The 13,166-nt window shown below is 37.7% G+C and overlaps 1 protein-coding gene and 1 long non-coding RNA gene across 2 annotated transcripts; one reads left to right on the forward strand and one right to left on the reverse strand.

Annotated features, from left to right (window-relative positions):
- Positions 1–736: 736 nt before the first annotated feature.
- On the reverse strand, positions 737–3,895 carry LOC115342046. The gene is made up of 3 exons (XR_003923614.1): positions 3,798–3,895; positions 1,840–1,887; positions 737–784 (listed from the first exon to the last, which is right to left on the reverse strand). It is a non-coding gene; the product is annotated as an uncharacterized LOC115342046 (long non-coding RNA).
- Positions 3,840–12,391, forward strand: TMEM128 (transmembrane protein 128). The gene is given in 6 exon segments (XM_030015796.2): positions 3,840–4,149; positions 4,151–4,223; positions 5,494–5,635; positions 7,606–7,767; positions 8,960–9,068; positions 10,645–12,391. Coding segments are annotated over 5 exon segments (525 nt in total). The 5' UTR covers positions 3,840–4,101; the 3' UTR covers positions 9,060–9,068; positions 10,645–12,391.
- The last annotated feature ends 775 nt before the right edge of the window (positions 12,392–13,166 follow it).

The following is a 13,166-nucleotide window of genomic DNA, read 5'->3' on the forward strand; positions in this document are numbered from 1 at the left end:
GGTCAATTCAGGGCTGCACTGTAATTTAATACCCGCATGAGAATTCAACTTGAGTTCAATAGTTTGTATATGTACCACATTCAGAGTTGATTGAGTTTTAACCTTCAGTTGTTTTTCAGATTTGCATTAAGTTATTCATACCAAGTGCTTTTAAGTCCTTTGGTGATTTTTTCCATTGTACTGAATTTAAAATAATTAAAGGAATGCTAGATGAAAGCAAGAGAACTGTAGTACTATTTGAAGGCTTTTTTCTTACCTGGATGACTGAGACAATGCATTTACTTTTTCACTCAGTGTAAGAGAGGATATGCAATGCTTTACTCCAAGAACAACATTCGGAAAGGATTGACAACCTCTACCCATCCCCTTTTACTCCTTATAGTGGAAGATAAGCAGCAGATTACTACTCACTTTAGTATTTCTTAGTTCATGAACAGAAAGCACAGAGTATATTGCACAATTACTTCTCAAAATGAAGAATATGCATACACTGTAGCCAACCTCCTTCAGCTAAAAATGAACATATGGAGAGAGGAGCCAGCCCTACTTAGATAAGAAATGAAGAAAATTCCAGTCAGGTCTTTTGTGAACAGACTACATTTGGGCTCATTTAGATATTGACTTCTGTCATGGGGAAAAAGTTACGAATATTTGCTAGAATACTAGAAAACTAATTTGACTTTCTAGAAGTGAGAATTTAACTGGGAAGTCTAATTCTAAAATTTATATGTACCCAGTCAAGGAATGTAAAAAGCTACCACTTGTGTGTGTCGTTAAGAGTTACCTGTAATCAACATAAAAACAACTAATCAGTAAATAGCAAATACTCAGTAAGCAACATGAAAATTAATTTTAAAATATCCAATTAGATTGCAAATTTCACCTTTCATTTGTTACTGCAAAACCTGAATATTTAAACACATTCAAATAACTTACAAAGCATTCCTTCTTATTTAAAAGAAAAGAACACGAAGTTGCTGAAGCTACTTTCTGAAAATGTGGGAAGAATTCACGTTATGCAAGAGGCCAGGAATACATTTAACAAAAAACACTGCAAACTGTACCCTTTGTACATTTCCTTCACAGAACCTTCAAATTCACAATTCCTTTCATAGACTGTTAACTAAATTTATCAGATCAAGTACCACATTTTAAAATACTTGCTAACATTTCTGCAGGGATTAAACTTTTACTTGCAAGAATTAATTACCCATAGCAGGCCCGTTGTTAGATGCTTTAATTATGTTGTTCATTTTGTAACAGTCTCAGTTCAGCTCCTGATCGTTATCTACTCTTTAACAGATTAATAATTTCTGAATCAGAGAAGCTCTGTGAAAAGATCACAGAAAACATCTCAGCTCTACAAACACTGAATATGGTCTAGGTTAAGGTCAATAGTGAGTCAGGGAAAGGAAGCTCTTATTTCAGCTCTTTGCACAATACCTACTCTGTAGGTAAACAGGAGTCTTCAGTTTAGTAACACTAATAGATCTTAACCTTTTCAAGCATACATATTTATTTAATTGCTATGTTTAAATCAAAGATATTTCCTATGAATAGCTTTTGCAAAGAAAGTACAAGAAGATTTCCTTTGTTTCTTATTTGAATCACTAGCATAAAAGTGAAGGCTGAGGTAATCATTTCACTCAAAGGAAATAAAACAAAGAAACCTCTATTTCATTGCTAAGAAAGCAGAGCTCAGAGGCTCCCATGAGCTGTTAACTTCAAAATACTCAACCAAACTAAGTAAAAAATAATCACCATAGTCACTAAGGACTATGATGTGGTTGGCCCTTACGTGAGACATGTTCTAAGGCTGGGAAAACAATTTCTACTCACTATGACATGGCTCACATGAAATTTAGATGTAAATGAAGGCCTGGCTTTCTGCAGAGAAAAAAAAGTATTAAAAAATTGTTCCATTCTTGTATCTTTTAGGCTGAATTTACTCATAACTCAATGCACAGTAATAAAGAATAATCAGAACCCTTGCTTTCCTTGTCCCTTGAACCTCACTCATCTATAAAACAGACGATAGGATATTTAGGAAAATATAGTCATTTTTTTCCTGATAAATTATTGTTAGCAGCCCCTTTGTGAAAAGATAACATCTCCAGGTAGATTATACAACACAGTGTATCTACATATCATGTTACATGACAAATGAAGAGCCAGTGCTATTTTTCTTCTAACTGTAGAATGCAATGATTAAGTCAAATTCTCCATTACTTCAGCATCTACAATTGAAACCAAATGTAAGAAAAAGTGGTGATAATTAAATAAATTGAAAAAACTTAGTCTTATGTACTTTTAGGGTTCATCATTACACTAGTTAAACTGATGTACATCTACTGAGTTAAACCTGCTATAACACTGTATGAATTAGACTATATATGCAGAAGATCTATTATTTTATTAAGACTTACCCCAGGTTTTTTCCACCCATTTCAAAGGGCATTAGTTACTCAACAGGTTTAGAACTGCTTAAAAACAGTGCAGTTCAGATCAAGTCTAGCTTGTACCCTGATTAGCTTCTACCAATTAGTTTCTACCCTTGGGATGGCCTGACATATTTTAAGGTTTACTGATAAAATACATAATTATTTATCCACAGCCTACATTCCATTCTTTTTGCTTTTCCTGTTTTCTCAACATGAAACTACAGAGGAAGTATCTGCAAAGCTTTTATGTTGATAAATGCCACACAATATGCAAAGAATACACATGGTAAGTGAAAATTTGACATATTTCTCATACTCACTGTTTTCATGCAAAATACTCAGATTGCCTTCTAAAAGGAAAAGTATAATCAGGTTATTAAATGTTTGGGTTTTGAACTTTAATCTATATATAACTAGAAGGACTATAAATTTGATTTTGGTAAGTAAAGCCCACATACTGAAATTATTTTTTTTTCTTCAATCTACCATATAATAATCTGAGCTTTTATTGAATATTTCTACATTTAATTACACCATAAAGAAAAGCAGGTGCCATATGGGACAGGTACTTCCATTCTGTAGTCAGTGGGATTTTTGCCTCGGGAGGAACATTATGCCACACGTGATTTTGTCCAAGAAACCACAGGATTTGTAAGTACTACACGTATCATCTAATTAGCCTAATAAATCATTACTATTAGAAACAAATTTCAATTTTAAAAGCCATGTTACTTATTCAATGAGCACACGCCAAAAGATACAGTATATATATTCACAGCATTCTTACAACGACCAGACCTAAGATGAATCTGTCAATATAATTTAGTAGTTTTGAGTTTGTCCACGTGAATAAACAAGAAAGCAATACTAATCTAGCAAGTTTCAAGGTTTTGTTTGCAGAAACGTGCTGACGTGACTTTTTATCTAGTTATGCAGAATTCAGCTACAAAGCTGAAACAATCTATTTTACCATTTTATTAATTTAACTTTTATCTAGTTTGTCTTGTAAATATGGTTATTATTTTCAATTAAGAGTTGCAGTATCCGGTATTACAGGATTCCTATGGGTCTTGAAACCTCTCGAGAGCTTTGTATTTGACTCCTGTTCCATCTAAACCACTGCTCTGTGTCAGGAAAGGTGAGATTTTCCTAACATCTGTCCTCAAGAGCATCTGGGTTGCAAAATGTGATGAGCAAAGCATTTACACGCACCCAGTTTTCCCGTTTTTCTTAATTATCTTGATGAAACAGTCCTCACTCCGGCACTCGGATTTACATCACACTGTTCACTACTTCCAAGGGGGATTAGTGCGATTTACGATACTGTTGATTTACAGTATATTACTGGGCCATTACCCGGGCGATCCTTTGCGGCAGCCGTGCTCCAGCAGCGCCCAGCGCTCTGCCCCCCCCGCTCCCGCCCCGGCACCCGGGCACCGCCGCGGGGACCAGCCGCTCAGACTCGCTTTCCGACCGACCACGGGCTTGGCAAGGCTACGACCAGCGACAGCCGAACTCCGGAGGACGCCCCGCCGGCTGCCCTCCCGCCCGCCGACTCCCTCCGGCCCCACACAGGGGGTCGCCGCCCCTCACGCCAACGGCCGTAACGGCCGCCGCGCTTCCCGCCCCCGCCCTGGCGTCACTGCCGGAGCGGCCCAAGATGGAGGCCGGCGGCGGCGGCGAGGGCCCGCTCCCGAGGCTGAGGCGCCCCTTTGCGGCGAGGGGCAGAGCCCCGCGACCCGCTGCCGCCGCAGCCGCCTTTCGGGGGCGGCGGGACGGCCGGTGGGTGGCGCCGGGGACGCTGGGCCTGGGACGCGGAGACCCCGCCGGGAGGGGAGGGGAGCCTGGCCGGGCTCTGCTAGGCGGGCGGTGTGACAGGAATGTCCGGGCGGGGAGCGGTGACGAGCGGCGTCTGCCGCAGCGCTGTCCCCGCGGCGGGAGCGGGAGCGGGGGCAGGGGACGGACCCTGCTCGCGGCTGGAGCGAGGGGACTCCTCGGTGGGGTGCCGCCTGCCTGCAGCCAGCTCATCGTCCCTCGGGTCTCTGCTCCTAACAGCGAGTTGGATGTGAAAAGGGAGACGTGAGTTGCGTAAAAGACTTGCAGCCGCGGGTTTCTTGGTGGGGGATGAAGTGCTTCAATGCTCCAGACCCAAGCTCTAGTAGATGAGGAATAATCTAGGAAATAAAAAATAAAAATGCCTGTAAACGCCAGTAGAGCTGTTAGTATGCTCGGCTGGTGGTAATGCATGTGGAGGAGCCAGCATACCGTACACTGCTGGAGGCCCACAGGCCACCGATAACTTCTAGTGATAAAGTTCAAAGTATGAAACATCAGAGGCACCTTTGACACCTTTTTTTGACAGTGTGTATAAGTATTGAGTGTGTTAGTTGGTTACCATCATGCACAAAAATATGCTTTCAAATCTGCTCGCTCTGTTGTCTTGCTTTCTCTAAAACAATATACGGTGATGAGGGAAGAAACAGCAGATGCTTTTTTGCATAATGATAGTTTTAGTTTATCTGCTGAAGGTATGCGGCATGAATCAAGCTAGTTCCTGAAACTGAAGTTGAAAATCTCTTGTGAAGTAACTGCAGTTGAGAACAAGAAAATTATTTATGCCTGAAATCAGTTTGTAAGGAATAAAATTGACAAAAAAGGATGTGAATAAATTAGTAATCGGAAATACCTACCTGACTTTCTGTATGCTAGATTAATAATAATGTTTTAATAACACCAGGAGGTTTTTAATTAGTTAAATAACCCTTTCATAATGTAGTCAGCCGTTAGGTTCCTAAAAGGGTACACAAACACAGTATGTGCTGATTGTTACTGCTTTTATCGTTTTATCAAAGGCTACCTTGCTTAGTCTTATTACAGGAAATGTGCAGAGCTTTTTTGAATACTTCCTCTGTAATACAAAGTGTATTATACTGAGTATAATAATCTCCAAAGATAAATGAATTAAAAGGATAAAGCATCATGTTTTACGTAACTATAATCATACTCCATTTAATGACTGGCTTTAGTGCTATAATTATGTTCTTATTTACAGAAGAGTCTACAGCTGTAGAGAAGAAGAGGAAGCCTCTTAGCAGACTGAATATTCATTCTGCATTCTGGATTTTGGCATCGATTGCTGTGACATACTACTTTGATTTTTTTAAAACTGTTAAAGAAACTATTCAAGCAGATAGGTAAGGTACCTTTTCTTACAAAGAAAGTGCTGTTTTCATCTTACAGTCATATTCAGTTTGTTACATTTGAACGCTGTGTTTTAAATCTTGGATAAACAAGATCTACGATAGGAATAGAGAGGGCTGGGACTGATCAGCCTGGAGAAGAGAAGGCTGAGGGGGATCTTATCAATATATATAAATATCTGAAGGGAGGGTGCAAAGACAGAGCCAGGCTCTTTTCAGTCGTGCCCAGTGACAGGACCAGAGGCAATGGACACAAATTGATACACAGGAAGTTCCCTCTGGACATCAGGAAACACTTTTTCACTGTGAGGGTGACCAAGCACTGGCACAGGTTGCCCAGAGACGTCATAGAGTCTCCATCCTTGGAGATACTCAAAAGCCATCTGGACATGGTCCTGGGCAACCCGCACTAGGTGACCCTGCTTGAGTCGGGGGTTGGGCCAGATGACCACCTAAGTCATTATTACTAAACTAATTTTTAAGTAAACACAATGCTTAAAATGCTTAAATGCTTAAAATTTTTCTATAATTATTTTTTTTCTTTAGGCTCTACTGAGCCATCTGTGTACATGCAAAATTTGTTCTAATAGCAGGATGTTTTAATACTGTACCTTCAAGTTTACACTTAAGTACAAGAAATTGCTGTCTGTTTTGCTGAAAGTGTTGGCGGTTTGATTTTATTTTAATCATAAAAAGCTGAAATTAATCTTTAAATGTTAAAATGAAGTTTATTTCTCTAGAAGTTCTCTAGACTTCTTTGAGTAGACAAGTGAAAGATTAGTGAAATAATTTCTATTTATGCTCTATTTCTTTTCTATTAAATTATTTTCAATGGGATTGATGGATGTTAAATATTTTTGGATAGCTTTACCTGGAAGTGCTTTTGAAACTCTCTCATTGTCATTATTGTATCAGTACGTGGAAGCTGAACAGGGCCTTGCTCTGTGCTGTGAGGTTCTCTGGAGCTGCTCTTCCAGGCTGGTCTAGATACACCCTACATCCAGTTGGCTGTGGATACAAACTAGTGACTCCAGGATGTGATCAAGGTTTTGGGTAGCCCCGTCTGCTCCCTGCAGGACCCTGTCTTCCTGCATTGCTTGTTTAGGTAGACTATGGCAACTGCTTTCTTAAGGCAGATATCTTAATTGGTAGTACTGAGGTACCAAAATAGCATAAGAGATTTGCTGTACCATACCAGAGCAAATGTTACCTGAGTAGTTGATTACCCTTTGTAATTTAGCAATCAAACTATGGTAGTAAGAGTTCACTTTTTAAAATTTTCATTTGCTAAATATACATTCAGATAAGTATAAGATTTTACTAAAGTGCACCTTCCTCCCCAGTTGTCTTTCCCATCTTACTCTTGAAGTACATCCTCAAAGAGGCTCAAAATTGCTTCTTCCTAAATAATCACATACCTCATGTTTTCTTGATTCTGAGTTTGAAATCCTGGATTTCTCTATGGTTTTCTTCAGCTGCTGTAAAGAAGAATCTTCATGCTTCTTGTCTGTTAAATTTGAGAGTTCGTAAACTCGAAACCTTATTAAAGCTTTCTGCAACATTTCTGTTGCACAAAAATCAGTAGTCTAATTTATAGTGAGAAGCACAGTTGCAGTGCAGCCTATTTTATTTCACTACTGACAAAGTATTTTTGGTGTGGTAGTATAGTAGATCACTGACAAGGTCTGTTGCCTTGCATTTCCAAAATATTTGCGGGAAAAATAATTTGACAGGAATGTTGCATTGCAAAATTAAACTAAATTAGTTATGTATTTTAGGCAGCTTTAGAAGGGCAAAAAGTGTATTTTGTAAAAGTAATTTAAGAAAAAAACTACAGAAACTCTAGGCCAATCTGTATAATTAAGAGGTATTGTCTGTTCTGTTTCTAGAGTAGAGTGAAGATTAATGTGCAAACTGCAATGTGAATGTCCTTAATGTGCTTTAACATGCTTTCCCCCCCACAGTTGGTGGTTTGCCTCTGGCAGTTGTTTATTGGCTGCATGTTTATCTGTTGCCTTTTACTGCATACTATATCTTGAGTGGTATTGTGGAATTGAGGACTACGACACACAGTATCCAGCACTGATACCTATCACAACAGCTACCTTTATTGCAGCAGCAATTTGGTAGGTTTGAACACTGTGTACAAACTTCTGCTAAACCTGTGCAAGTCTGTGTTAATGGGCTCGTTTTATAAAAAGTATAATTTCTCTAATTCTACTAAGTGTATTGGTGACAATATCAGCTCTACATAGCATAATTTCTTCCACTTTCAACATTCATCCACAAAGTGAGAGTTGCAACTCTTGAAACTGTATATTAAGTGTACTTTTAGGTGTGCTGGATCTTTTCTGTCTTGAAAATTTATGGGAAAACTGAAGTCCTTCGCTTTATTAGTGTAAATTGCTCACCTCTGACAACTATTTGTGAGGTTCATAAATTAAGACAAAGGTGTATTCTCTAGCTGAGAAAAAATTATGCCGGATCAGTTTCTAATACAGAGTTCTTCATTATCAAACAATCTATAAATAGCAAACATATACTGAAATTTATACTTCTAGCTATTGTTGTATGAACCTTAAGGTTTTCTGTCTTGTCAGAGAATGGTACTTACAGTAAGAGCTACTTTATTTATGAGATTATAGGAGTCAGAATTGAGCAAATGTGCATGTGAATGAAGAAATTACATACGTGTGTGCCAGTATATTTATTTGCTTTCTGCATGAAAACTGGTTCTCTCTTTTAAGTTTAAATGATGTATCTGAATAATGTCAGTCACTATTTGTTGCAACGCTGGGAAAAAAAGGAAGACCAAAGAAGATAAAGGTTCCCTATAGTTTAGAATTAGTCAAATCTATAATCCTTGTAGTTCAGTTGTAAAATAAGTTGGTTTTCCCTCTTTCTCTTCAGTTAACTCAAATCTGCTTGGCTGGAAGTACAAATTAAAGTTTTTCTTAGTTGCCATATATGCCCATGGAAAAAATCAAGAGTAGTTAATTTTCAGGTGCTTCATATACAGAGATTCTGAAAGTAAAAGGTATCTTTACCCTTGATGGGACTGAGTGGACTTGGTCGGTGTAAAATCTGCAGCAGCTACTGAAGTTCTAGGATGAGTTTTAGTAAACAAACAGTAAACTAAACTACCAATTTAATAAGTAGGTGCTGGGGTCTTTTCATCCATACCATAAAGAAACAAGTATTTTTCAAGGTTGAGTAATTTAAATCTCATTTCCTCTTGTGGTATATTTTTTTTGTATGGCTGGTATTTACATAGTATGACAGCTGAACTTACCAAAAACTTCCTGCTTTTATTCCCAGTTTCAACGTTGCCTTGTGGCCTGTCTGGTCCTTTATGACACCTTTGTTGCTCTTCATTCAGTTTATGGGTGTTGTGATGCTTGTGTCACTCCTGGGATAAGTCCTTCAGGTAAATAATTGAATTGTTTAAGCACATAAAAATATTTGTCTTGTTGCATGAACTGCTTTGTTAGACATTTAAGGATTGTAAGACCCTTTAAGGACTCCTTCTCTATGTTTTGTGTACACTTTAGAATATTTACATTTTGTGGCATACAGAGTAACCGGAGAACGTGCAGGTATCCTGAGGGGAATAATATCCTTTTTCTCTTCTCTAAGATTCTGTTCTAGACAGTGAAAAGAAGCGATTAGTGAGAATGGATGGTTTTAGGGAGTACAGGCCAAATACCTGCAGCTTTTACCCATACTGGGAAAACTTCTTAGTGAAGTTGCTTGACCTGATAGTAAAGGGGAGAAGCTGTTAACATCCATATGCAACTGTGTTCTTTTTTTTTTTTTTTTTTTTTAATTCAAATCCTTTGTCTTTAAATATGCTGTTTTCATTTTCTGCAATGAACAGTCCAAATCAACCTGCTATCTGGAAAACTGCCAGATATCTGAAGTAATTTGTTCTTCCTAAAAAACAACCTTTCAAAAGCAAAACCAGATATTTTGTTGACTTGAAAAATTCATTCTCAATAACTGCCATGTTGAAAAGGGGTTCTTGCATCTTTTGTTAGGATATACTATTCAGATGAATCCTGGGAAATGGAAAAAGCTTAAGGAAGACGTCAAAGACTGCTCAGTAAATAGGGTGAGGGATGTCCCCTGTATCACAGGCGTCTACATCATCCATTGAAGTGACTTCTTCAGCAGGTCTTGTTTGCTGTACTTCTCAAGGGAATGTGGGGAAGCCTGTTTGGTTTTGCTTGCCATCACAAATCCTTTCCAGTGAGGAAGTCCCCCAGCATTTTTACAAGTGCAGCAAGAAGAATGAGGCAGTGCTGGATTTTGAGCGTAGCCCCTTGTAGTGCCAGAGTTGTAGGCAAAAAATGTTTAATGGCTGGGACATTGAAACACAGCTGTTGTTTGCATAAACAAACTGAAACTAGTGTTGCATTTTTTCCCCCCTATTTTCTAGACAATCAAGAAACCTGATTTTTTTAAGGAAGTAATTAATTTAGGTCATACTCTGACAACACCTATAGACTTCTGAAAAATACAATACTTACTTCAGAACCTCTTTACGATATTATGGGAGCTTCAGTCACACTGGTTAATGCAAACTTCTTCAAATTGTGTTTGTTTGTTCTGTCATTAGCTATGTTCTGTCTGAGCACTGGAGGGATCTGCGGAAAGGACGCATTTCAGTATGTTAGAGCTGATTATGTTAACAGACCGAAACAACCATTCTGCATTAATTTGTATGCAGAAAGAAGTACAAGTGAACTACAGATACTCGGAACAGCTGAACCTTAAGAAAACATTCTGGTTTTCTATGTGAACAGCCAAGTAAATTCTGTTATACAGTATTTATTAATTCTGTATTAGGCCAAATAATTATTGGCCTAATAATTAGGGCCAAATTATTACTTGGCGATGCAAAATCATTAACTAATCAATATCGAATTAGTACAAGATGCAGCTTATGCAGTATATACAACCTTACAGAATTTTTGTTAAAGTTGGGTTTGTTTTTCTTTCAGCTTCATGTGAAGGACTCAAGTAACTGTTATCCTGCAAAGTGGATGTCACTTTTGTTACATTCCAGTACTTTTATTGTTTCTAATACTGCTTGCTTGCTCTAACTGATACCGTAATTCTTAGACTACCTGATTTATAAATCAAATGGACATAACCATAGGTCAGCTAGTGCCTGGGAAAAAGCAACTGACTAGTGAATAATTGAAAGATAGGTTTTACCTCTCTTAGTAACATAAAGCATTTCATCACTGCTTTGTAAAGCTTTTATTCATATTTCAATATTAAGCAGATGGGTAATAAGTCAGTTATGTAGCCCTAAATCCTATTTGGGGACTCCAGAGGTTACCTAGTCCAGCTTCCTGCTCAAAGCAGGTTGTTTGTTTTGGAAGTAATTGATACTTAATTCAAGTGTTGTGAGTTTTTAATACTACAATTTTTCAATTTGAACTGACAGCTAAAATATTGTATGTTATCTGTGTTTGTACTTGTAAACTGTCACAGATGACACAGGAGACATTTCTTGGATCTATTAAATTTCTAATATTATGTGTGTTACCATGCAGGAAGTATTTTATTACCTAATCTCTTGACTTCAGATCTGCTAGTGTTTGAAAAAAAATACGGATCAAGGTAAGGGCCTTAGAAAGCTGGTTGATGTTTATGTCATTGTTAATTTGGCAGTGCCATCAGTGAAATAGATTCTATTTGTGCTGATACAGTTTGTCCACAGCCAAAGATGGATGATCAAGCTGTGAATAACCAGCAATATAATGAACAATATTAACACTACACAACAAATTAAGAGCACAAAGTAAATTCTTTTGACGTATGCACTACTTTTTCAGTATTCAGGATGTTTTTCTTCTGTAAGTTAACTTTCCGTTCTTAGCAGTGCCTGTTAATGAAGTTGCCATTTTTCTTCCTCAGCAATAAAGAGGCTGGTATTAACTTAAATGGTATTAGTCATACACAGTTGGGAAAATAAAATAATATTGTCTCTCTGTTCACCTTGGCTAAGCTACTTAAATATCTGGAAACCTGGACACCATCTAGTTGCTAGACCATTTTATATAGATCTTTGTGTTAAGTACTTTCACACCCACACCTTTGGAAGGTAGGAGAATGTAGAAGCTGGATATTGAAACTTGTTAAAACTTACTCCTTATGACTGTTGCTTGAAGTCTGGACCATTAGAGTAGACTGTGTTCTTCATTCTGACTTTCAAATTCACACATTGCTGAATACACAATACATGAAATGTTTAGTAATAAAAAAGATAGACATTGTCTTAAGCTTCTGCTGTTTCATTAAGGAAAAAAGTTGCTGTCAGTATGCAGTACAAAGGATCGGTCAAACCAAAATAAAATACATTTAGCACTACTGTTAAGTAGCTTGTAGAGTAAGTTAACAGCTTGATTTGTTTAAATGTAATACTTCAGTTTTCCAAAACCAGTTGTACTTCACATCTTTAAAGGGCAAGTTGCTTGTCTTCAGGTCTTTGCCTTTTATAAATTTTAACAATTTTACGTCTGTGTACAGAGGTACGTTTAGGTAACTTTGTTTATTCCGCTATTTAAAATGCAGTGTTGCTCAGGGATGGTAATTACCACTGTATTTTTATTTGTCAGCTATATAAATGCTCTAGGTGTTTTAAGTTGCCTTGTACTCTTGAATTAAAATTACTGTTTGCTACATGGTTTTTCAGATTTATTCTTCTGGATACCTTTAATAAACTTTGTATAAAAGTGACTGATTATTGTTCAGTACTTAATTGTTTAACTGTCTGATTCCACTGTTCTTGGGGACTGCCAGCCCATCATTTTGCCTATAAAATAGATGTTCATGTAGATTTTAAATACTGGACTTGACTTGGAGTATGTTTGTCTTTCATGACCTCTCAGCTGGGTTTATTGAAGGTGTAATACCATTCTGTTCACTGTGGGGAGTTACTTGCCTTCTGACTACTTTGATGTCTTCTTCTGAAAATCCCATGTAGATATGCTCATGGTGCAAAAGTCCTGCAAAGTCTTTCAGTAACAGTTATGAGTATCCAGTGCAATTCTCATTCACTTACATGTTCAAAGGGAAGTAGTGGTGAATCTGGTGATAATTTAAAACAATGTTTGCTGTAATTAGCAACCCGACAAAATGCTGCTGCCACTTCCCGTTCTGTGAACTCCTTGCTTTTGTTATTTTCCTTACCACCAAATAAAGAACTTAGGGCAAGAGAGTGGAAAAAGGTATCTTAATAGTTTCCTTGAAAACAATTATTAGGTGGTCAAAATCCCCACCTCTACCAAAGTTTGAATGTATTAGCTGGCTACAGACCACCATAGGTTATTTTCTGTATCCATTTACATTCATTTCATCTGAGGATGAGAATGTGTACCAGCACCAAAGAGCTTTTCTTCACAGGTGACAAGGGATGCTCTAGAATAATCTTGAAATAAACAGTCCACACAGTGAAGATTATTTGTCACAGTTACCCATAGAAGCTCTGTAAAATGAAAGCATCTTCCTTACT

The sequence above is a fragment of the Aquila chrysaetos genome, chromosome 1 (genome assembly GCF_900496995.4).
Source record: "Aquila chrysaetos chrysaetos chromosome 1, bAquChr1.4, whole genome shotgun sequence".
NCBI lineage: Eukaryota > Metazoa > Chordata > Aves > Accipitriformes > Accipitridae > Aquila > Aquila chrysaetos.